General features: G+C 43.2%; 1 protein-coding gene across 1 annotated transcript in view; it reads right to left on the bottom strand.

Moving 5' to 3' along the window:
- Positions 1-900: 900 nt before the first annotated feature.
- LOC147023362 (protein disulfide-isomerase TMX3-like) overlaps positions 901-25,962 on the bottom strand; it is an 89,297-nt gene continuing 64,235 nt past the window's right edge. The window contains exons 10-19 of the mRNA XM_085888702.1: positions 22,051-22,150; positions 21,826-21,903; positions 21,474-21,540; positions 21,077-21,175; positions 12,182-12,239; positions 10,439-10,492; positions 6,264-6,320; positions 5,447-5,576; positions 5,218-5,286; positions 901-1,761 (exon numbers count right to left, since the gene is read on the bottom strand). Coding sequence (XP_085744828.1) covers positions 1,327-1,761; positions 5,218-5,286; positions 5,447-5,576; positions 6,264-6,320; positions 10,439-10,492; positions 12,182-12,239; positions 21,077-21,175; positions 21,474-21,540; positions 21,826-21,903; positions 22,051-22,150 — 1,147 coding nt within the window. The 3' untranslated portion in view covers positions 901-1,326. The remainder of the gene's footprint in view (positions 1,762-5,217; positions 5,287-5,446; positions 5,577-6,263; positions 6,321-10,438; positions 10,493-12,181; positions 12,240-21,076; positions 21,176-21,473; positions 21,541-21,825; positions 21,904-22,050; positions 22,151-25,962) is intronic.

Here is a 25,962-nt window from a genome sequence, read left to right as displayed (position 1 = left end):
TTTTTGAGAAAACACTATATAAACTTAGAACAACCAGCTATAAAGCTCGGAAGCACCCTGATAACAAAGCCAGCCAATACAAATACCTCTGCTTATAAGCACAGACACAGCACAACATATATATATATATATATATATATATATATATATATATATATATATATATATATATATATATATATATATATATATATATATATATATATATATATATATATATATATATAGGAATAAGATGAGATCTCCATTTGGTATTACTATATACCATCACTCAACAGAGGAAGTGTGCAATGGTCACATGGATTTCCATACATTTATAACAACAGCAGTCTCAGACGGTGGTTTACACCTTATGAGCAAGGCCATAAAAAGTTTATGTGACTAAAGAATTCCTTGCTTGATGCTCAGCATTTAAAAAGGATAGAGCATGGACAAACAACCATAGATTGGCAATCTTTATGCAGGCATGATGGGCCTCATTGCTTCCTCCAGTGTTGAAGTTCCTTATAAGAGAACTCAATAGTATTGTGATTACAAATTGATCATTCAAGTGGAATAATTAAACAGAAACCTCAGACAGATGATGTAAATTGTACATGACAGACAAGAGGATAAACAAGACTATGAATACTGGATATAGCTCAAGTTGGCTATTTCACTCTCCATTGAGAACAATAACGAGGAACAACGAGATCATTGTGTGCCAGTACTTGGCAAATCAATGTTTGGAAATAATAATATAAGTATCAAGCAGTGCCTGGCTTAGATGGGTGGAAATGACACAGGCATGATGGGCCAAATGGCATATTCCTGTATCTTTCCTTGTCGTACGTTTCCTTGTATCATTCTGCAAATTTGCAATGTCGTGTTGTGAGTGGGTAAATGGTAACTAGGAAGCAATCAATTTGTTGTCATTTATTATTCCTCACTCCTGCTGGATACCTGTGGTTACTACAGGTACAGAAATCATCACCATGTGCTGCACGGTGGGGATGTGAGATGCCGATGGTGATACGTACACAGGTCTTGAATTTTTACAATCAAGACAGCAACCAGGCCACTGCACCTGGCAGGACCTCACAGATATGTATTTCATAAATATAAATGAGCATCGATTGATTAAATAAATAAATAAATAAATAAATAAACGTGTTCAAGCTTACAGAAACTGCCATGCTCACCAAATTTCCAAGAAGTAAGGAAAGGACCTTATTAATTAAAAGTGTCAAGGAACTTTTATATGGTTGAAGACTCAACGTGTCCCGAGTACAAAACCAGTTTTACTACCACGTGAACCACGGTCAGCAAGCTACGTGCACCAAGATATCAGTCGTTCTTCTTTTCAGCCACAGGTTTATCTTGTACAGATGCTATCCTCATAACTTCCTTATCTGTCTGATGTTGGTCCGAACATTTCAGTTTATGCACTTCTGCATGAGCGGTTTCCTTTTTTTTCTTTTCTTCGTCCATGCTTTCTTCCTCCGCTTCAAAACCGACGGTCTCTTCCATACTAGCATCTTCTTCCTCTTCCGAATCACCACGGCTTTCCTCAAGTCCTTGTTCACCGATACCAGCCGATGCTTCCATACAATCCGCTTTGTCTCCAGCACGCCTAGGTACTGCTTCCTTAACGAATGCTGCTTGCTGGTGTGGACGTGAAGTCGGCCGCATCCATAAACGGATGCAGCATATGAGCACCAACACTGTAATGGGGGTGCCATACAAGAAACAGCCAAGCAAGACCGAATGTTGGAAGACAGACTGTAATGGGGAAGGTGAGCAGATTGGGAAAAGAGAATTTGGTTAGTTTTTTTATTTTATTACAATGTGTTTTTGTATGATTAGCTGTGTATACTAACATAGAAAAACAATTTAGTTCAGGTTAAAAGTTTAGGATCACCAGCAGTAGAATAATGGCCTCTGCCACCCACCTCACTCTTCCATGAAACGCAAGCTGCTATGAAAATGTTTTTTTTTTTGAAATAAATTAAAAATGAAAATGAAAAAAAAAACCTTTTTTAATGCCAATTTACCACCACGAGCAGTAGAATGGAAGGTTCTTACATTGCTTTGATACTCTAGTGTTTCACCTTTTGATACAACATCATCACAAGGCACTCTACAAAGATGGTAGACAGAAGAAAATTAAACAGGAATTAAAAAAAACCATGGTAAAAAAGATGAAGTTATGAGAAGGATTTAAAAACTGTAAACGATGAAGTCATGCCAATTTTAAAAAGGCAGAAGAATGCTCGATCGCCAAAAGTCTTCATCCTCGAGCACGCAACTACCAGGAGATTCTCCTTATTAGACCGAAGAGTTCTTGCATGGATGTAAGGTGTGCTTAGGTTAGAAATGTCGATAGAAAAACAATTTCATGTTTTGCTTTAAAAGTTACCAACAACATTTTAAAACTTCTCCATTCGTGTACACAGGGCCAAAGTGTCTTAGGGATCGGAGTGACGTGATCAAATTGACGAGTTTTGAACCATGAGCCTGGCTGCGATGGATGAATTAAGATGAGCATTCATTAAAAGGAATTTCAATAAGACAATTGTGCTAAAATAAAGAAACACATATTAAAAGGAAGTACAGTATTTCCAGATTTAGCGTTGGCAGCATGACCCCCACCTGAAATGTCACAAAAGAGGTGACTGGGTTTTCCTGAAAATTTCATAAAGACATGGTTTCCACAACTAGCTCCATTTTCGAAAGCTTAAAATATAAAATCCTCAATGATAATCCTAAGCTGTATTTAACCCCACTGGTAATACCCACTCACTCTGGGAGCAAAATATGGTGTCAATACCCCCTCCCTTAGGCAGGGATCAGGAGTAAAACCACTTGCACTATTTCACATGTATAGGCAAAAATTGAAAGTCATCTCTCCTTAATTTTCCCAGTCATTTGATTCTACAATTATCAGACGTACACATATACACACATACAGAGAATTCCCGTATTTTAATATCGCTATAAACACCCGCCTCCTCCTGCTCCTCCCACTATGTTGACCCACTTACAGAGGGAACCGCACACACACACACCAATCATAATTATACACACAAACATATGTGTGTATATATATATATATATATCCATTAGGACCATACTCTGTGCAGAGCATTAGTGCTGCCTAAGCAGTCTCTTTGGCTATTGGACACAATCCTGGAGGGGTCACCACTCCGACGCAGGATACCAGCAAGCCAGCACTCATTTTGCTGACCTCAGAAGGATGACAGGCTGAGTTAACCCCACCTGGTATTAATTCAACAGCTGAGCAGGATTTGAACTCAGGACCCTTGGATCCCAAGCCCACCACCCTAACCATTAAACTAACACCAGGCATGTACATATATATATATATATATATATATATATATATATATATATATATATATATATATATATATATATATCACACATACACACACACACACACACACACACACACACACACACACACACACATACACATACACATACACATACACATACACATACACACACACACACACACACACACACACACATACACATACACATACACATACACATACACATACACACACACACACTGGGATGAAGATGGATTCTTCGGTACCAGGGAAGGCTCCTCGATCAAATGATCCTCCATCAAATTAAAGAGGGTTTTTGTGATTCAGTCTTGAGGCCCATGTGTGGAGTTGATGACCGGTGGCAGCAGATGGAACATACACACGCACACACACCTTATTTTATGTAGGAGGATGATCTCTGGGATACCCATCCCAATTTTTTTTCATTCGTTCGTATGCAGCACAAGGCTGCGGGAGAGAATCATTGGTTGAGGGCGTGGCTGTGCCACTGATGCAATTCCCTCTGCTGGTTACGGCAGGGATTTGGAATTTGGCCATGGTGCCGGCGATAGCTCGCCTACTCTTCGTGAAGGACACCGTGCGATCTTTAATGTCCACCAACGAATGCTGGCAGACTGGACGCCCAGTTTAAAATCCATCTCAGGCATGGTGCGTACATTGATGTATCATCCTGTATACGAAACACCAGGATGACAGTTTATAACTGGGTCAAGATTCGAACCCAGGCTGGACAGCTCGAGTGCACGTATCACAAGTCTATCTTGCCAGCCCATCCTTTGAACACATAGTTTAATATCACATGCACTGGTTGGTGGTTGTTCTCAAATCTGCAAACTCTACAAACTCATCAAGCTCAATTTGCGTTTCATCCAAATAACTACATATCCACCGAATGGAAAGATTAACCAAACACACGGTATTATAGATCTAAACAAAGCCACTAAGTTATGAACATGAACATCTTGCTCACCACCATCATCCTCGATCGAATTAAAGACGGTTTTTGTGATTCATCGAAGTTGTCCTTCACTTTCAAGTTTCTGGAGGTACGTGGACAGAAAAACAGGCCAATCATGTGTCGGACACTTCTTCCCCTGGATGTCTATCTCTCGCCAACATTTAATGATGCTTTCTTTTCAGACTTCTTCACCTTTGAGTTACATGACTGCTGCCAACTACTATATCTCCATATTGCCCCCCCCCCACCCCTCCTCACACAATGCTCTGTGAAACCCAGCAAATTTTAAATTGGCGGTTATGGAAAATTGCAATGGAGATCAATGTTGATAATCTGCAATGTGCAAGGACCCCCATATTTATTTAAGTTGATAGTTTTGAGAGGGGGAAAGAAAGGGGGAGGGAGATGATAAAAAAAAATAAAGGAAGGTGGGGAGCACGGGAGGAATGGTGGAGATGGGAGAAGATATGAGTATGGAGAGAGAGGAAAGGTGCACATATGGGTGAAGGGAAAGGTGGGAGGTCAAAGTTTCCACCATTTTTGAAAAATTATTGAACAGCTTGCCTCCAAGTCACATTCAGATATCAATGGCGTTGGGCTGTTAGTGTTGCCGTCCGAACCTCTGGCTCGTGGAAACGAAAGCTCAAATGACATATACCATATGTGATGTGTTTGTCCATTATGTAGTAATGTCCTAGTAATGAATGTTAAAATACACTGGTGTCACGTGTCAACTACATGTCTGTGTCCTGCATGCGATTGATGTACAAGCTCCTCCATGAGCCTTATTCAATACGCATACAAAAATAATGGATTTGAGAGTAAAATGAGAAAATTTGTTCTGTAGTGCTAATCCATTAATGGGTTGGCTTTACAAAAGCTAACCAACAATTGACTCACCGCCATCACCATGTATGCATCGTAGAAAATCCTCTTCACAAAGTAGTACATTCCGTTTCCCCCAAAAGCCTAAAAATGATAATAATAATAATAATAATAATAATAATTATAATTATTCTTATAAAAATAACGATAATGAATCAAAAACGATGCAGAGATATATTTACAGGATAAAAATGTGACGCTCAGGCCTGTGTGCACCAGTTCAGGCGTGCTCCAGTGTGCCTACCTGCAGTGTTCTGGCACGGAATTTGAAGAGAAGCAAGAGCAATCCCTGCGGCGAGGTAGGATCTTTTTCAGGCACAACATATTCCATGGTTGTTGTGTTCACAAGTACCAGGCAAGGTGACACAAGACGGCTGAAACCATAATGAGTGGGCCGGTGGAGCAACAACAACTGAGCTGTGAGAATTTACAACATCAGAAGTCATCCGTACAATTGGGACGATGCATGTGTTGAGCATAATTATCAGTAATTATGATAATGAGATATAATTGCAATGATATAAACCATTTTCACGTTCAATCGTTGGAACATCGGATCAAAAGCGAGGCCAAATATGAATCGCAAGACAAAAGGTTACCACACTGACATCACCACTACCTACTACAGCAAGCTTGGTGTTTGCTTAACGGTTAAGGTGGCGAGCTTAAGATCTAAGGGTCCCTGAGTTTAAGCTCCCTTATCCCCGTTGAAATAACACCAGGTGGGTTGACTCAGCCTGTCATCCTTCCGAGGTCGGCAAAATGAGTACCAGCTCACTGGTAACAGGGGCACTGCATCAGCGGCACAGCTGCACTTCCAGAAAATGATGCCACCAGCAGCCACAGGCTGTATGTTTGTATTTCAGTTGAACACGATTGGTAACAAGAGACATAAAATAAAACTCAAAGGGGTGCAATGTGACCCACGCCCCAAAATGGCTCTCGACCCCGCGCATCGTGAATGGCACAGCACTGCCAGGCTTTTCACACCAAACCGAGCGCTCTGCAAATGAAAGGCCCTGACGCCCTTGTGAGTTTTGTGCACAATCTCTCTGCCTGACCTCATGAGCAGACTGTTGATGTGATCGGCGCCTTCCATGCTGCCAAACTGCACATCCCTGGGGGGGGGGGGGGGTGAGGGAGTGGATGAAACAACCAGAACAAACATGTTAAAAAGTCTTGCAGCCTCCCCTGTGAGTAATCATAATCGTGTTGGGCACGATTGAATAAACCTCACTTTTCAAAAGAGTGAGATTTTGAAAAAAAAAATTGAATGCAAGAGCCATTCTGGCTGTCCATAGGAATGGCAGAGAATGGCAGAAGACTCATTACCTCCACCACCGAAGGTGAAGGACGTTATGTTTTCACCAATCTCTGTCTGTCAGTGGATTTTGTTATTCTGTCTATTTGTCTGTCAATCGCCTACAGGTCACAATTTTAAACCGATCTTCATGAAACTTCACCACATGGTAGAGTTTGTCATACGCAAGAAGCCTATTGTTTTTTGAGATCAAAAGGTCAACATAGGCCACAGGTCAACACATTTTTCCAATTTCTAAATCCTCAATTTTCATCCGAATGGACTAGAAATTTGAACAGGATTTTCATCTCAGCTTACTGAATGCAACCACCGATTATTTTTGAGGTCAACATAGACCAAAAGGTCAACATAGGCCAAAGGTTAACAGTTTAGGTGAGATTTCTAAAATCCTCAATTTTCATCCGATTGACTTGAAATTTAAAGAGGATTTGCACATCACGTCACTGAATTCAACCACTAGTTATTTTTTTAGGTCAACATAGACCGAAAGGTCAACGTAGGCCAAAGGTCAACAATTTAGGTTAGATTTCTTAAATCCTCAATTTTCATCCGATTGACTTGAAACTTGAAGAGGATTTATTTTTCAGGTCACTAAATTCAACCAGTTTTTTTTTTTTTTGTTTGTATAAATTGTTTAGACTCGTATGAGAGCTAACACGCAACGCACATCAAGGGGGGCATGAGACAAGAGGGGCGGGAGTGGGAGGTACAAAACAGTTGGGAACAGAGACATTCAGAGATCTGTGGAAGGGAGAGGGATGGGACGGGGAACATGGGGAAGAGAAGATGGACATTACAGGGACTTTCAGGAAGGAAAGCAGGGGAATTGAAGGAAGTGGGCTTGGGTGGATTATCGGGGGTAGAAAAGATCGAGGATTTGGATGGGGGATGATAAGAGGTGGTGATGAACAGCTGTTTTGAAGGCCTGGAGGGAAGAATGGGAAAGAATCGAGTGAGGGAGTTTATTCCAAAGGTGGGAAAAAAGAGGAACGAAAGAGTGAAGGTGAGCAGTGATTCATGATTTTGGTAGTTTTACCAGAAGAGGGTTGTTGGCGGACCTCGAGCACCCTGTGGAAATGTGGTGAGGACAAATCGCAGAGAGAGCAAGGGGGGGGGGCGAGGCTGGAGAGGAGACGGTAGAAGACAGAAAGACCAGCGACCAACCTGTGGTGATTGAGTGAGAGGCCCAAATACTCAGCTTCATTGCGGGAGATGCCGATGATCCTAAATGAAGGTTTAAAAAAACAAACAATATGGCTGCCGAATCACGTGACCGATGATGTCATTAATTTTTTTCTGTGGGCCATTTTATCCCTCAATGGCTCTCCAAATTTTTCATGTTGATGAGATGTAACATTCTACATATGCAATTATGACATCATAATTAAGGCACCCATGACGTCATAAAAAAATCACACTTATTTGCCATGAGGAGTACTTGCTACGTGCGGAGTGAATGTTTTTTTTTTCCTTGATGTGGTTTCAGAGATACAGAGGTCCAAAGTTTTTCTGTTTTACCAACATGGCTGCTATACCACGTGACCTATGATGTCATAATTATGATTAAAACATTCTATATGCGTAGTCACTCCTATGGTGAAAATTTTGTCTCAATCTGACAAGCGGTTGTGGAGAAAAACACAAAAGTTCTGTGCAGACAGACAGACAGACAGAAAGACAAACAAACAAACGGACCCAAACGCAATACCGTCTCCTTCGGCGAGGGTAATTACCGCACTGTGGTCACAACCTGCGACAAAATCCGGTGAAGGGTCGATTGGGAAACGTGCATTTGAAGCACTGTTAAAAGATTAACTCGACACCTCTCATCCTTGTCAGCCTCCGCCACGGTTATATCAGAACTAGCTGATTCGTCACACGGTCACGGATTGTTTAATCCCAATATGGGGCCGTTTAAAAATTACGTAATGCTATTTTTTGGAGAGGGGCATCTCGAGCGTGCTGATGGGCTTGATTAAACCTCACTAATATTTTTTTATTCGACATACGATTAGATTTTTCAGGGTCCCTCATCGTGACATTAAACCCAAACAAAGCCAATGCAGATCTGACGCAACAAACCCGGGCAGTGTGTAATCCAATAAACAACTTAATAATAATAACAACAATGGCCTGATGTCTTCGATCCACCAGAAAACCAGGATGCCGGACGTATTAATTTGTCTGGGTGCCCTGGTGGGTGGAATCAAGCGGCAATGTGGGTGGGTCCGGCAGCTGTCAGACCAATGGATGCACTTTTATTTTTTAAATCCACCCACAACAAGAACCACAAAAACAACAGCAACAACAACCATGAGAAGCTCTTGTTGACCTACGACACGTCACAAATAAAAATAGTGAGCAATCAAATATACGTTGTAAAAATGAAAAGGAATTCCATTGTCCTTATGTGAGAATGGGACTTTCATAAAACAATTAAACATTATTACATTGTTGTAATTTGCCCACTTAAGAAAACCCGTCTCAGCACACGTGACTATGACGTTTTGTTTCAACTTTTCCATTTCCATTGTATGGGCCGAAAGAATACCTGGAGATGTGTTATTCACCGCTGAGCTCTTTAGTCTGGGGTCGTTCACAGCATGACCATAAAGAGTCAGCCTGCCACTTCTCATGCGAGACGTTGCATCGCAGAGTGTGCCGACCTTTGGAGGGGACGTTAAGCTGACTGCCCCATCTGCTAGAAGTTATGGTGGATGTTAAATATCACAAGGTACCTTTCAAAAAAGGAATGGGATTTTTGTGTGCCGGTACCCTGACAAAATTCCAAGTTCTTGACTTCATCTACAAGAGTACAGGAGCACTGCATCAGTGGCACAGCAGCACCTTAGTACAGTAACGATGTCACAATCAGATGAAATTCATGACTGCATCCCCAGTTGACTGTGCATTCCATAGATAGAAAAGGAGAGCACTATAAACATGCTGAAGAAATGCCGAAAATAATGTACCGTTTATTTATTTATTTTCGTTACAATTTTGCAAGCATGTTCAATCTGTCTATCTTCTTCTTTGTCCCATGGCCATAGGTCATTGGGATCCGATAGTTTGTGATCTCATTTTATCCTATCAGGAAGCGAACTCAACAACGAACATGTGAGTGCCTTCCTGCTACGAGCTATACCGTCAATCCTTTAAGAATGCAATGTGGGATTTTCATGGTTCCATCAATAAATCAAGGCTGAGAAATTGTAGTAGACATAATTATGTTATCATCGATAAGCCTAGGAAAAATAAAATTAACTTGCATCTGACCCATGGTAGATTGAGTGCTCCGTACATTCTTCTCTTAATTACAAGGATCGCCAAAATGGCTTTCATGGTGATGAAAATGGAATGAAGGATGAAGTCACCAGCCCAAAAGCAAAAGCAGATGCAACTTTAAAAGACAGCCAGTGCAAAAAGAATTGGCTTGTTCCAAAGTAATAAACAATTTATAAAGTACAGCATGCGTTATCCTTATGCAGCACTTGGTGAGATGATTCACTTACAAACACATCAGTTTGGTGGTGAACACGATTCCTGTACAAATGTTGGCCCAGCTATAAACTGTCACCCTGGTATCTTGCAGGCTGGGTGCAGGATCACCGTGTGTGCCCTCCCTTGGATGGACGTTAAACTGGTGTCCTGTCTGCCAGCATTAGTTGGCGGACGTTAAAGATCCCACGGTGTCCTTCATGAAGAGTAGGCAATCTATCGCCGGCACTCAAGCCAAATTCCAAATTTCTGCCATAACCTACAGGGGGAACTGCATCAGCGGTACTGCTGCCCTCCCAGCAATGATGCAAGCAGCAGCCACATGTTGCATACAAAATTAATGAATAACGCAACATACATTTTATAGTCTGTATTAACAAGCAAACGGAAGCAGAATAAGGTCAATTTGATATGTACCTGTCATACGACGCCTTGTGATTGCCAGCGACTTCCGTAATGAGAGCCAGTAGTCTGCGCAGAAAATGGAGGGTGAAAGGTATTACGATAGGAGTACCATGCATCATCCTACCTTTCATGTCTCATCTCCAGCCACCACCTCCTAACTATTCACAATCCTGCGCTTTCGGAACTCCTTTTACATATTCCAATCATTTTAAATAATAAAACACAACACTAGAAGGACACTCGGTAGAGCACATAGCTCCGCCACGTAGCGCCTGATTCACGAGAACATATCGGGCCCAATACATTTTTGAAATATCATGCTATATATCGTTTTTAGCCATATCAATGGTGAAGAATCACTTTAAAAATAAAAATTAAATAAACCAATGTCACCCGCAGGGTGACCCGTATCTTGCCAAAAGGTGACCACGTGTGACTTCTTTCAGGTCACACTGAGTTGAACAGAGCTGCTATCCACCAGGAGCGACTCCTTGAGGAATATCTGCCTACGAGAGATTCCGATGACAATCGTTCTACAGAGTAACCATGAAAAATATGCGTTTGCCTCATAACGTCACCAAATGACGTCATAATGTCTCAAGCTTGACATATCTAGAAAGCACTCATCGAGGTGTTCAATTTGAGGTACTACACGATATGGTTCCTAAAACTTGAAAATTTGACCTTGGGGTCAAATATGTTTGACCTGAGGCGCTAACCATGAAGGTCAAGGCCAATCGCCACCAAAAACTAATCAGCTGAGCGCCAGACCATGAACTATATTCCCATGAAGTTTGAAGACGATCCGATCAAAATTACTCAAAAAATAAGGGTTTCGTCGACTCCCCTGATTTGCGACAAAGTGACCTTGACCTTTGACCCTGACCTTCAAAATTTTGTGCACTGAAAGGGACCTCTATAGGCCTCTGATATGCGAAGTTACAAAAATTTCCAATGATAACTGTGCTCTGCAGAATTTTTTATACGTGATTACAGACAAAAAAATAAAAATAAAAAAAAACATACAAGCTGACTCACATATCTTGCAAAAACTTCGTTTTGGCAAGATAATAACTCTCATATCCAGATGTGGATTCAGATTTTCACCAAAATCAAACCAATTAATTGAGGTCACACACCCAACGTGTCCACCAAGTTTTATCCGAATCCGTCCACAACTTTTTGAGGTATCCCTGCTATGTATAATTTTTGGCCCGAACTCTCAATGGTCTCTCTCTTTCGAGTGCAGCCTTATGGCTGCTGGTTGCATCATTGGTTAGGGAGACACGGCTATGCCGCTGATGCAGTGTCCCTATTAGCAGTACACTGGTTCTCATTTTGCCAGCCTCGGAAGGACGATAGGCTGAATCAACCCCACCTGGTATTAATTAAGTGGCCAACAGGGCTCAAACTCAGGACCCTAGGAATGCAAGTCAGCCACCTTAACTGCAAACCAACACCAGGCTTTTTCTCTCAACGATGAAGAATCATTTTTAAAATTCTAGTAGTCGGATCCGGATCCGGATGTTCACGAAAATCTAATCAGTTCGTCCTTGTCACACACCCAAACTGTCCACAAAATTTCATCCAGATCCGTCCACAACTTTTTGAGATATCCTGCTCACAAATAAACAAACAGACAAACAGACAGAGAGGGGTGAAAACATAACCTCCTTCAACCTCCTTCAGAGCAGAGGTAAAAATAATTATTATCATGTATTCTCAAAGAAGAGATTTTAAAGAAGAAGATCTTGCCGTTTGCTACGTTGGTCCATATCACCTCCGGTAAGCAAGGCCATCACCAATGTTTTACCTGCAATTAGACAAAACCAGAGGGTAATCAAATGAGAAATTGCTGCGGGTGTGAATTTATACTTTTCAACTTCTCTTCTTAGTTGTACATCTTGCAAGCTAGAACAAAGCACTGAGTCAGATGCTCTGAGTTCAGGTTGAAGAATAGCACCCCCAAACTAGAATAAGTGGTGCATAAAATTTCAGTGAATCGGCACTTCATTTTAGTTGACCGATTTGAAGTTCAGTTCAGTTTAAGATTGCGATCACTGACGAATATTGTGGTCTTATAATTTGCATGCACATATGTACCTCTGATCTTACACTGGCGATAAAGTATCAAATATGGTGCCATGTATGTATGTATGTATGGATTGTTGTGGCTCTGGAAAGCCAATACTCCTCCAAGGCAATGGGATCTAACATATAGCGACCCCAAGATAGTTATGTCATTAGTATTCCTTTAATTAGCCCTTTCCATATGTCCAGTGGGAAAATGGGACAACATGCATTGCGTAGGGCTTTAAGTTATGTCTTCAATCCCTTATCCTTTCATCTCTATGCTTCCTTTTATTTCACCCATCAAGCACACATGCCAGATCAAGTTACTCGAGGAGCGTCATGAGGCGCAGCAACCTAGCTCATTTGCATAAGCACGCCATTTCCCTGTTCAAACGGCATGCCATAAACCAACCGACGCGTCACCTCGCCACGCTCACCACAAAACTACAACGCTCACCATGGTCACTACAAACGCCTTCTAAAAATCCCCACAACAACCTACGCTTGGTCTCCTCGCAACAATCACCTCATCCACTTCAGTCTCCTCACTACAATTGACTCAACCACTCCCAACGCTTCAACACCTTCACCACAAACGCCAGCGCTTCCTCGACCTCACAACAACCTCTACAAACTGCCTTAACCACAATTAGCTCCCTGGACGCTCACCACATTCTCTGAGGATGCTGGGGGAACGAAGGATATTGTGAGCCGGGGTGTTTCGGCGAGTAACTTACAGCACAAATTTGCGCTGGAGCTCATACAATGACGTCCGGATGGTCCTGATATTCCACTCAATAACAATGCTCAAACAGAGTTCAGCGCACGTTCAGGGCCAGAGAGCGCTCCCGACAACCGTCGGCCAATGTGAAGTACAGAGCTGTGTCGCGTGGCCAGGCTCGGAGGTAACTGAGGACATTTTCGGCTCTGGAGCCTGGCGGGGCATGGCTGCAGCGTAGGTGACGACTATGCGCCAATGGGGGAGCTCGGAAATGCCTATAGGGTCTTTTGATCTGCTTTCTGGCCCCTTCTCCACTCCAAGCTCAATAAAAGAGAGAAAATCAGGCTCAATCTCTCTCTGTGTCTCTGTCTCTGTCTCTGTCTCTGTCTCTGTCTCTGTCTCTGTCTCTGTCTCTGTCTCTGTCTCTGTCTCTGTCTCTGTCTCTGTCTCTGTCTCTGTCTCTGTCTCTCTCTCTCTCTCTCTCTCTCTCTCTCTCGTCCAGCCTCCAAGCAGAATTTCTTTGAAACCTTTCCTGAGCCGAGCGTCATCTGAGCTGAGGGGGCAGCGCAACCGATCGAGGCGGAGCGAGCAGTTACCAAGATGTGTCAGGGTCATTGCCGGGTCATCTGCGCTCGGCTTCGGCAGCCAATGTTCATTACCACTTACAGACCTTCTCATACGTCCCCATCAAGCTTTCTCTCACGCATCTTTTCTCCATCTGTGCCTCGTCCACCAAAAGAGCATTACCAATTTGCACTTTTCACACCTTCCTCTTGCATAATGCTGCACTACATTTTTGCACCTCCCACTCACACATCATACACACCCACAGTTTTCTTCCTTCCCCCTCCTTCCTAAGTGATTTGTTTGCGTCGGTCTGTTGACCGCGCCAGGTACAACGAGGTTGCCTACACCTAAACTGCTTCTCTTCTCTCTAGGCTAACTCTAATTTCCTCAGGTGTGTGTGTGTGTGTGTGTGTGTGTGTGTGTGTGTGTGTGTGTGTGTGTGTGTGTGTGTGTGTGTGTGTGTGTGTGTGTTTGTGTGATGGCACCTGTAACATGTGTAACATGAGTTAAGATTGTAGAAGTTAATATCGGAGTAACTCTGCACTGGGCCTCTTTCATGAATAATTGTATTTTCTTTTGCTGCACCCACAAATTCCTTGCCTTCCCATGCTGTACATTTTATGAATAAACCCATGAGGCCTTAGTTATTTTATAACTTGGTTTACGCAGTTCTTCAGCTAAAATGTAGGGTCAGTAGGTCGAAATATAAATATAAATATAATTTCAATTTTTAGAAATTATATATTTTTTGATTTTTTTTCGGATGTTCCATGGAAAAGACAAGGATAGGTGGGTGGGGTGGAGGGGGGGGGGGAATAAATATAAATCCCGGACCAGGAGGATCTAAGAAAACATTGAAGATGGAAAACCATTCAAATGCAGGATGCCATTGTTCACTGTATCATCTGACGAGAAAAACTATAAAGAAGGATTAAAACTTGATTTTGCAATATAGTCGGCATGTTTTTCTTATAGGAACCTGTTGGATCATCAAACAAATGGAAACAATGCTGATAAAATTACTGTCCAAGTCGTAGATGTGTGTGTGTGTGTGTGTGTGTGTGTGTGTGCACACCAGTGAATAGTGCTGCATATGATTTAAAAAAAGGTGTCTACTCGGAGTCAACACGCTCAAAACGGTCAATCAGAGCCATAACCAGCTTAGTTTTCAGTGGGCATCTGATCGTACCGTCTCCCCATCCCCATGAGCACATCAAAGGCTGATTTCTGGTCCATTGAAGGCTGAATATCAGCATCTCGCAGGGAAACTTTGACGTACTTGGCACCGAAATCTTTCAATACGAACAGCGGTGTACAACTTTCGATTGAAACAAAATCGGCACGATCGAGAGTAGCCTGCGAATCATCCCTGCTGCTGCACTGAATTGATGCAATCATTCGGCCAGAATATTCGTTGTCAAGATGTTGCGTGATTAAATCACCAATACAGTCACTCAAATTTATACCGCTGACATACTTCTTAACAACTCATGGCTCGCAGACTTCCTCTCCTGTCGCAGTCACCGTGTGGCCCTAAATGGAGTTGTTTCATCCCCTCTTCCTGTCCAGGCTGGAGTTCCACAAGGTAGCGTTCTGGGCCCTGTTCTTTTTTCTCGTTTTCATCAATGATCTCTCCGACTCTCTGGAAAATCCTCTATATCTGTTTGCTGATGACTCCACCCTCTTCCGTACCATCGGTCACCCCTCAGACCGGAAAGCAGCAGCTTCTTCCCTCACTGCAGATCTGGATAAAATCACAAACTGGTCCAACACGTGGAACATGTCTTTCAATCTGGACAAATCTCACACTCTCAATATGTCTCTTCGAAAGGTCCATTTAGAACCCCCCCCCCCACCCCATCCACTTTCTCAACAATCCTCTGGAAGAAGTCCTTTCTTTCAAGCTTCTGGGTCTCACTATCTGCCATGACCTTTCCTGGGAAAACTACATTTCAAACCTCGCCTCCAAAGCCAGTCGCCAATTGGAAATCCTCCGTCGTGCAAAGTCCTTCCTCGGCCCACCTGAGCTCCTGACCACTTACAAAGCTTTTGTCCGCAGCCTGATGGAGTACTGCTCTCCACTCTGGGCTGGTGCTCCTGCCTCCCACCTTTCTCGGCTTCACGCTGTAAAAACCAAGGCATTTCGGATCATCGGCATCTCCCGCAATGAGGCTGAGTCTTTGGGCCTCTCACTCAATCACCGCAGGTTGGTCAGTGGTCTTTCTGTCTTCTACCATCTCCTCTCCAGCATCGCCCCCCCCCAGCACTCGCTGCGATTTGTCCCCACCACATTTCCACAGGGTGCTCAAGGTCCGCCAACAACCCCCTTCTGGTAAAACTACCAAAATCACGAATCACTGCTCACCTTCACTCTTTCATTCCTCTTTTTTCCCGCCTTTGGAATAAACTCCCTCACTCTATTCAATCCCATTCTTCCCTCCAGGCCTGAAAAACAGCTGTTCACCACCACCTCTTATCATCCCCCATCCAAATCCTCGATCTTTTCTACCCCCGATAATCCACCCAAGCCCACCTCCTTCAAATTCCTTGCTTTCCTTCCTGAAAGTCCCTGTAATGTCCATCTTCTATTCCTCATGTTCCCCGTCTCATACCTCTCCCTTCCACAGATCTCCTAATGCCTCTGTTCCCCACTGTTTTGTCCTTCCCACTCCCTCCTCTCTTGTCTCATGTCCCCCATGATGTGTGTTGTGTGTTAGCTCTCACACGAGCCTCGACAAGGTATAGAAAAAAAACAAACAAAAAACAAACAAACAAACAATCACTTTCGCCCCAGAAACAATAGTCAATCTGAACCACGCCGGCCACTGCTCAGACGCCAGGACCGAAGACAACTGCGCAGCTCTACTGCGCAGCTCGGTTGAAGGTGACTCGGCATTTTGGCGCGCACGCACGAAATTATATTTTGAAAATAAATGCCGACGTTTACATTTCGGGTTTTGAAACTTTTGCACCTTCGGCGGAAAATATATAAATATAAAAGGCTAAAAATGTGTTTTATATTTATATTTCATTTCGGCAAATATACCGTCGGCGGATCCGTAAACCAAGTTATCAAATAACTAAGGCCTTACTGTGCCACATAATTTTCCTCGTATTGCTGTAATAAATTGCTTGTTATAAATAAATGTACCCAGCTCGTTTTCATCTTTTCCTTCATTGGTCCAGCATGGTCCACACATTAGCTAAGCCGGGAAGTTATACCCCAACAATTTATTTATTAGCCGGTGCATACTTGGCAGCTCCGCTCGGCTGCGCCTGATATGGGAAGCTTAATGCAAGTACGCATCGAAGGCATGTGACCATAATTTACAGGCCATCCACAGGTAAGGTATCACGTGTAGTAGTGTAACCCTGCCCAGATTGGCTGTGCCAATCGGTGTTCATGGTTGCCTAGCAACCTGCCGGTGTGTGGTTATCTGTGCCCAGCGGCCTCAGGACCAGTTGTTTGGGAGGAACCCCAGTGCTTCACCTCATGGCAAGTCTCAAGCCCTTTGTCCGCAACAGTATGTATGTATGTATGTATGTATGTATGTATGTATGTATGTATGACATATGTCATACATACATATGATGACGAATGTATGTCGCGACACACCGTCTCCACAGTCTGTACCGATGTACCAAATATGAAACGTGAAAGTTGAAAACTTTGGGAGTTAGAGTGCGGACAGGAACGGACGGACGGACAGACAGACAGACAGACAGACGGACGACCGGTATCACATAATACGCCCCGATATATATATATATATATATATATATATATATATATATATATATATATATATATATATATATATATATATATATATATATATCGGGCGTATAAAAACATCATTCACAGCAAAATATATCAATATATTCACAGTGAATCATGTGCTCTGAAGTGAACCATGTGCCCTACAGTGGCCCAGATGCCCCGCAGTGGTTCATGTGTGCCACAGTGAATTATGCCTCCCATAGTGGGCCATGTGCTCTGGAGTTGATTTGCAGCTCGGCTGATGCATCCATGGTCACATCTACTCAATGTGGTTCAATGGATCATGCGCTCTGCAGTGGACCATGTACCCTGCAGTGGATAATGTGCCCCACAGTGGACCATGCACTCAGCAGTCAATCATGCACCCTGCAGTGGACCATTCGTTCCACAGTGAATCATGCGCCCCGCAGTGGACCATGCACCCTGCAGTAGATCATGTGCCTGCAGTGGATCATGTGCCCCGTAGTGGACCATACGTCCCACAGTGAATCATGCACCCCACAGTGGACCATGCACCCTGCAGTGGACCATGCACCCCACAGTGGACCATGCGCCCCACAGTGGACCATGTACCCTGCAGTGGATCATGTGCCCCGTAGTGGACCGTGCGGCCCAGAGTGAATCATGCGCCCCGCAGTGGACCATGCACCCTGCAGTAGATCATGTGCCCCGCAGTGGATCATGCGCCTCGTAGTGGGCCATGCATGCCGAGACCTTTTGGTCTCTCAACAAGAAAATTCTGTTTCCATGTGGTGTTCAACAATCCAAAAAGGCACATCATGACAATACAACTGGCACATAATGAACCACTTTTGAAGGTGGAACAGACTTCAGCATGAATAGCATTGGTGAGGTTGTGAAACATGGTGTGTATTGGCTGGGAGCAGGATGCCAAACCTGATGCATTCATACGTTCAACTGTAAGGTAGAGAGAGTTGCTTTGAGTTCTCTGACAGACTATGACCTGAACCAAGGACGTTATGAACTACAACCCTTGCCCTGTTTTATTCAGCAGCTGAATATTCCTGTGCAGTCTGGGAATGCTCGTCGCATGCTAAGAGGATAGATCCAATTCTTATTGCAGCCTGGAGTGGTATTTCTGGCTACCGAAACCTATGAAAGTGGATTATGTTTGCTCGCATTGTTCCACCTTTTGCTGCTTGCTCGCATTGTTCCACATAAGAAGGCAAGCTTCAACAAGAGAAGCATACAAGACCAATCTTGGCTGCGATGGCTAATTTATGGAGCAAGAACAAAAAAGGATTCCTGGGAGATCCTGCCCTCAATGTGGGGATAACCAGTGACGCAAGTTGGTGTTTGCAGTTTTGACATGTGTGCCCATGTACCCATGCACACAAACCAACCTTGATTGTAATTTTATTTTATTTGCATCACAAACCTTCCCGGGAGTTCCGTGAATCCACCATCGTTGGATTTATTGAAATCCATTAAATTCTCTCAAGTTATAACACGACAAAAAAACAGACAGACAGACACGGCTCCTCTTATAATTATAGATTGGAAAGGACAAAGCAAACAAGTGATCCCCATCATCCATCATTTCAGCATGAGCTCGCAACGAGGAGGCTTAAGTCCAGGAGCAGTTTCTTACATGCTGTCCAGCTCTCAAAATGTAACCCCTACAGCTGTAAACAACATGATTGGTGAAGGGATCTGCAGACAAAGCCACGCAAGTTATCTTTTGACCCAGAAGAAACTCTTCCAAGTGGAGCAAGTGAGACATGGCCTACTTAGCTCTGTCTCAATAACCTCAGGAATGGTGTTGGCCACTGCAGAGCCCTCATGCAGAAGTGGTGATTGCAGCCAAACGGATACCGGACGACCGATTGTGACTGTGAAGAGGCACTTCAAAACAATGGAGCATGTTCTCGAACCAGAGACATGTAACCCAAAAGATCTGAGGGACTTCAATTCTCGAGCCAGAACATGTGTGGAATGGCAGTGAGGGAAGGTGTAGCAACACGACAAGAAGACGACTTGATTTGGCCCCGATGCCCTTAAAGCATGATTCCAGGGAAGCGTTGCAATAAAATAAAATAAAATAAAAAGACATGGCACTGCCCATTATGAAAACTGGCAGAGTGAGAATCAAAACCACATTCCAAGGATTTTTGTCGACTTGAGCTAAACTGCCCCCTTGGCGATTATATCGCAATTATCCTGTTCTTTTTACCTCCTGTGCCATTTCTCTTTTTAACCGCTTTTCGCTGACAGTGCTCAATTATAGTGCATGTGGGAGAATTCATTCATGGAATTTTACCGAATTACATAGGCCCGAGACATGGCGAGACAATCACGTGATACAAGAATGCCAGACCTACCAGCCCCACCATATGCTCAGACCGGTACAGTCTAATAAAGCTCATGACCATTGGCTGATTAAACATAAGCATCTCATTGAGTTGAAAAATTACAAGTTGTGTCACGCACTAATCCTCGGAGCGTGCTGCCAATAAAACCGGTCAGATGCATCCATGGTCACACTGACCGACTATTGTAAACATGCTTCAAAATAACACTATCAAGTTGGCTGGCCATCCTGCTACCGGCCTATACCCAGTTTTATTCTCTGAACTTCAGGAAGCACAGGGTGCTTGTAGCACCTTTGTACAAGAGGAGACAAACAGATATTTATCTTCTCTTGCACCCATTTGTTTACATGAAAGTAACTAGAAGGGCACTCAGTAGAGCGCATACCTCCGCCATGTAATGCCTGATCCATGAGAACATATCGGGCCCATTACATTTTTGAAATATCATGCTATACAGTATTGTATAGTTTTTGGCCAATGGTGAAGAATCACTTTGAAAATTAAATAATTCTCGTATCCAGATCCGGATTCAGATCTTCACCAAAATCGAATCAATTTGTCCTTGCCACACACCCAACCTGTTCACCAAGTTTTATCTGAATCCATGCACAACTTTTTGAGATATCCTGTACACAAAAATACAAACAGAGAGGGGTGAAAACATAACCTCCTTCACCTTAGGTGGGGTAACTATGCCCTCATGATCATCACTCTGGCTTAACTTGTCAAACTTATCCATTTGAACACTTTCAAATCATATTCATTCATCTTTCACAAGTACTTACAAGCAGAGCATCATCTGACAACCACACTTCTTTAGTTCATTCTTCTCTTACATAATGCAAATAATTCTTGTATTTGAGTGAAAGACATATATATATATATATATATATATATATATATATATATATATATATATATATATATATATATATATATATATATATATATATATATATATACATTTATTGAATAATCATAATATTGGTGTGGAGATGCAAAGTACATACTTCCAGCACTGCGAGTTTATGTCATGGTATCTTACAACAGCATGACCTGACAAGTTTAGGCTTCAAATTGTTTCTATCCTAACTTGCTCACACCATTCCCCAACCAAATACTACAAAGACCATGTAACCCTCCCACATTGCATCATTTATCCTCCATCTTCCTACCAGAGACAGCCAGTTGATTGAGGGTGAATACATCAATGGATAAGAAGGAAGGGAAACGATAGTGCTCAACCCAGCGATCCAGTGCACCATCTTCCAACTCTGAATTACACAACGCACGGAAACGATCATAAAGCTGGAACAGAAGGTGTCTAAAGGACCCACGGCAGGATATGCAGACGCACAGGATATGTGGATTAAGTGGGCCTAATGTCCCAGAATAGTGGATTATTTGTTTCTGCTTAATACATATTTGCACAGATTATGTGAATGAACCTCACAACAATTCGTCCAAATATACAGTAAGTCCAAGGAGACTGTCACACCCAAGCCTGCTTCTCAAGGTAGATATCTATCTCCTCCTGTACCACAAATTACACTGCACGCACAAGCTTCTCACCGTTATACAAGTAGTAAGTTCTGTCCTTCACCACGATTACCGCAGGCAATACTGGGAGTGACTTGGACTGCAGAGGGAACATGAGAGAAAGTTCAGATTAAGGACATTGTTCCTTGTTCTGTTATGAAGGGTGAAGACATATTTATGGTGGATAAAATATTTTAATTATTCGGAAAGTTTAACTTTGAAGCAAACTTTCATTCAACGTCTGGCTTGGGCTATTTTGCTTTTTAATTATCCATCCACAGAACCATACAGCATCTCACACCAACATTAGGCTACAGCTTAAAGTCCAGCTGCAAGCAAAGTTGGTTTCATCCTCATATGAACCTCCCAGCTTCCACTACATGACCTGAGTAAAAACGCTCTCCGCGGCCGTGTAGAAGCAGCTGAAGACTACTTTTTCCGTTGCAGTGTCTTTGAACTTCTCCTGCACAGAACATGAGAAAAAGCAGTGCATTAATGAGTCATGTTTTTAACAGAGACAATGATCAAGTAGTTCTTAAAGAAAAAAAAATTCAACAAAGCAAACAAGACTATTTCAGGTAACTCAACAAGAGCATGATAATAATTTCACCTTGAGTGGAGACTCGCCCCCTATGTAAACAAAGAAGGGTTCTCCACATCCCGGTGCATCTCCAAGCGTCGTGATTCCATCAAAGATCCGGACAGTGGGCCTGGTGCAGCCAAAAGCATGTGGTACAGACAAGAAAGAAATGTTTTCTTTGAAAAGGCATCCTGTATGCTGCTTCACCAACTTCCATCCTCCACTGACATTTATCTTCACTTCACATCCCATGCATATTAGTCAACTTTGTTTGTGCTCATGACCAACAATAGCCAGTTCAAACTTTCAATCTACTCAACATGGTTCAATCTATAGTAATATACGTGTGTGCGTGTGTGTGTGTGTGTGTGTGTGTGTGTGTGTGCATGTGTGTGTGTGTGTGTCAATGTGTCTCTCCTCCATAACTTCAAAACAATGAAACCTAGCAGCTTGAAACTTTGCATGCATACTAAGGGAACTCCAAGGTAGTGTACGAGTGAAAAATGGGTGTTTGGATTAACTAAAACACCTCTTTTGAAGATAATTAATGGCCTTATTTAACTACATTCTTTATCAAGGCTTCATCCTTGGTCTACCCTCTGTCAGCTTGCTGGAGTCTTAATTCGTCACGAGCCGAACCCATGCTCCGCGCAAAGTTTCTAAAGTGAGGGTTTGTTAGGACGTCAATATATCCAGTGTTCACAATGTGATTTATAGAATTTATTTATATACAATGTTTCTTGTTACATTTTTTGTGTCAAATGCACCTTCTGAGGTAGTCAGCATGTGCAGAAGAGGGTTTTACATTGCAGACGCTGTTTTCTAGGAGTGGCATTATGCCTCTCAGCGGTGACGGTCTGTCGACGACAGACGTAATGACGTCAACGAATGACCGATGATGTCATGACGATATTTCGCCTCTCAGCGGTGACGTTACACGTCGCCATGCAAACGAATGTAAAAATTAGAAAATCGCCAAACATTCCCAAACCTGTCCGTCTGGCACGATCTCACATAGCCTATGCTGTACATTAGACCACAGAGCACCAGCATGCCGAAAGTGGCGACAATCCGTCTGGCAGTTTCGGAGAAGATACGTCCACAAAATATAGCTTAGCGTATTAATATAATAATTTTGTTCAGTCAATTCAAACATGCCTTGATTTGGAAACATGATCTACTCTCACGGACTAATTAAAGAATATAATCGAAACATTATGTCTGATTTGAGAATCGGATCTCATGGACTAAATAAGTGTTGAAATCTGGAGTGAAATCTGAAAATTTTCACAAATTAGTGATTTTTATAATTAAGTGTACTTATTTAAACAAAGCATTAAGCTTAATTTTTCTAGTGTTTGGACAATTATATTTATTGAAGAAAAGATTAAGGAATGTGCAGAACATGTAACATCATTAGGCGCAACACCGTGCTCTATAACCTGCCTTTGCAATCCACGGCAATACAGTCTACAGGGGTCCTTTTTTGGCAACGACAGAAGCAGTTTGCTTTTTAACATTCTGTGCTGTTAGTACGTTCAAAGTACAATGCACCCATGCCAAATAAATAAACAACAAATCCGCCAGCGCGAAACATCGCCGGGGCGCCTACGGTGGCCGGCGATGCCACCTTGCAGCACATGGAGTTAGAATTGAGATGTTCAATAATTAATTGATGAATTGCATCATTAAAGTAAATAAATAATAATTATAAAATAATTAATTTCTCAATCAATTGCCGAATAACATACCTAAACCACCACTGTTTCATCTGAATCTGTAACTTTTTGAAAATTAAGTAATTAATCAAAAAATGAATAATTAATCGATTAATTGATTAATCAATAAATCAAAAGACCCTTTGTTGCCAAATCACTTGGTCACTGTCATATCCAAATATCAGCTTCCTCGCTCAAGATATGCTTGAGATATTGCCAGGATGAGAAATAAAACAAATAAGCAATTAATAAATCGATAATAATTGAGTAATTCATCAAAAAATAAAAAATAACATTTTTGCCAAAGCACACCTTCACTTTTGTCCCCAACTTTCAACTTCCTAGCTCAAAAGATGGCTGAGATATCGCCCGGACAAACAACAAACAAGAAAACGGAGTAAAAACTTAGTACTCCCTTCCTTCAGCGCCCGGCAATGACGTCATTCATGGCCTGGATATGGAATTTGGAAGGAGTGGTGTACAATATACTAACAGTTGCTGCAATATATTAATAGTTGGCAAGTGCTGAAAATGAAGAGGTATGTAGACAGCACACACGAACATCGTACAAATGGGTACAAATAACTCTCTGTGGGGTGTGTGAGTGCCTGCATGCTTGGTTGCGTGCTTGCGGTGCGCAGGTCTCGTTGGCGTGTGATGTGAACTCGAACTTGCACCTGGACCTGTGGTGCATGGCGCTGTGGAGGTGGTTATGCGGCCGTCTTGCGAACCATGTGCTTCTGCACGTGGAGAGCAGACGTTCTGCAACTCCATAGCCACCTGGGGAGCAGACGTGCTGTGACATTGAAGCCACGCGGAACGTGCCACTGTGCAGTGTGGATGTGGAGAAATCCGTGCACGTGTGCGAGTGAGGGGATAAGTATATCGCCGGTGCACATGCACGGTTAGCATGGACCGCAAGGAGGTTGGAGGAATGCATATGGGGTTGGAGGGGCATGCATGCAGGCAGGCCTTTGCCAGGTAGCATGGGTATTCATTATTAAATGTTCCTGCCTGGTTGTATATCGAACACGCTGGTTAATAAGAAAACGTTGCTGTTTGGGTGCATTTTTACACGCCGGTAATGCCCTGGTATGCTGCCTACGCTCCCCTTACGCTGATTTCCCTCCCCCCTCCCTTCAAGCTCCCTTCACTTGCCTTGATGCTGCCTCCCTTGCCCTAATGCTGCCTTTAATTCCTCTTTCCTGCCTTGCCTTCCCCTTCCCTCATGCTGCCTTCCCATTCCTTCCCCTCACACTGCTTCCCCTTTCCCTCATGCTGTCTTCCTCCACCCCTTCATTCTGCCTTCCCCTACCCTCACGCTGCCTTCCCCTACCCTCACGCTGCCTTCCGTTACCCTCACGCTGCGTCCTCCCCCCCTCACACTGCCTTCCCTTCCCTTCATGCTGCCTTCCCTTCCCCTCACGCTGCCTTCCCTTCCCCTCATGCTGCCTTCCCTTCCCCTCACACTGCCTTCCCTTCCCCTCACGCTGCCTTCTCCACCTCATGCTGCCTTTCCTTCCCCTCCCCTCATGCTATCCTCCTCCCAAAACCCCTCCAACACCATACAACTTTCCGGAGGTCGAGGAGATGAAGGGTTGTTAAAGAATGTATGAATTGGACAAATGAAAGCTTTTTTTTTTAGGAGTTGGAACCGCTGCTCGGATCAGTTCCGAAATTCGTCTCAGGTGAAGAGATTCTAGAGCTTATCGTAGGTGTGGAAATTAAATAAAGGCAAGAAAAATGGCACGGTTTTTATGACGATTGAAGGAAAATGCCCTTTCTTCCCTTCCCCTTCCCTCATGTTTATCTCCTCCCAAAGCCCCTCCACCTCCCAGGGACGTCTCTGGGCAGTGTCCAGGCGTTGTTTAGTATGACCCGTTTGAATGTGCTGTTTTAACGTACCCAATTTTGCTCAATCCTGTACTAAAGCCGGCATAAGGGAACCATGCCCCCCCCCCCGCCCCACCTCTTTTCCTCAAGTTCCCCTTCCAAATGCATGTCCAGAACACCCCCTTCACCTCTCCACTACCCCCCTCTCTCACCCATCCTCCTCGCTCACAACCCCCTCCCTGAGTGTATATAGTGACGTGTGGTGAGGCCTTGCTCTCCCACCCCCTTTCCTCGCTCTCCCCCACTTCTTAGCTACCCTTTCCTCACCCCAACCTCACTCTCCCAGTGCTGCTCACTACCTCCTCTCCTCTGCTAGTTGTTAATAAAGAAA

Source organism: Eptatretus burgeri, chromosome 7 (assembly GCF_056783735.1).
Source record: "Eptatretus burgeri isolate ZD-2024b chromosome 7, Ebu_testis_v1, whole genome shotgun sequence".
In the NCBI taxonomy this organism is placed as follows: domain Eukaryota; kingdom Metazoa; phylum Chordata; class Myxini; order Myxiniformes; family Myxinidae; genus Eptatretus; species Eptatretus burgeri.
This window is presented reverse-complemented; position numbering and strand designations above follow the sequence as displayed.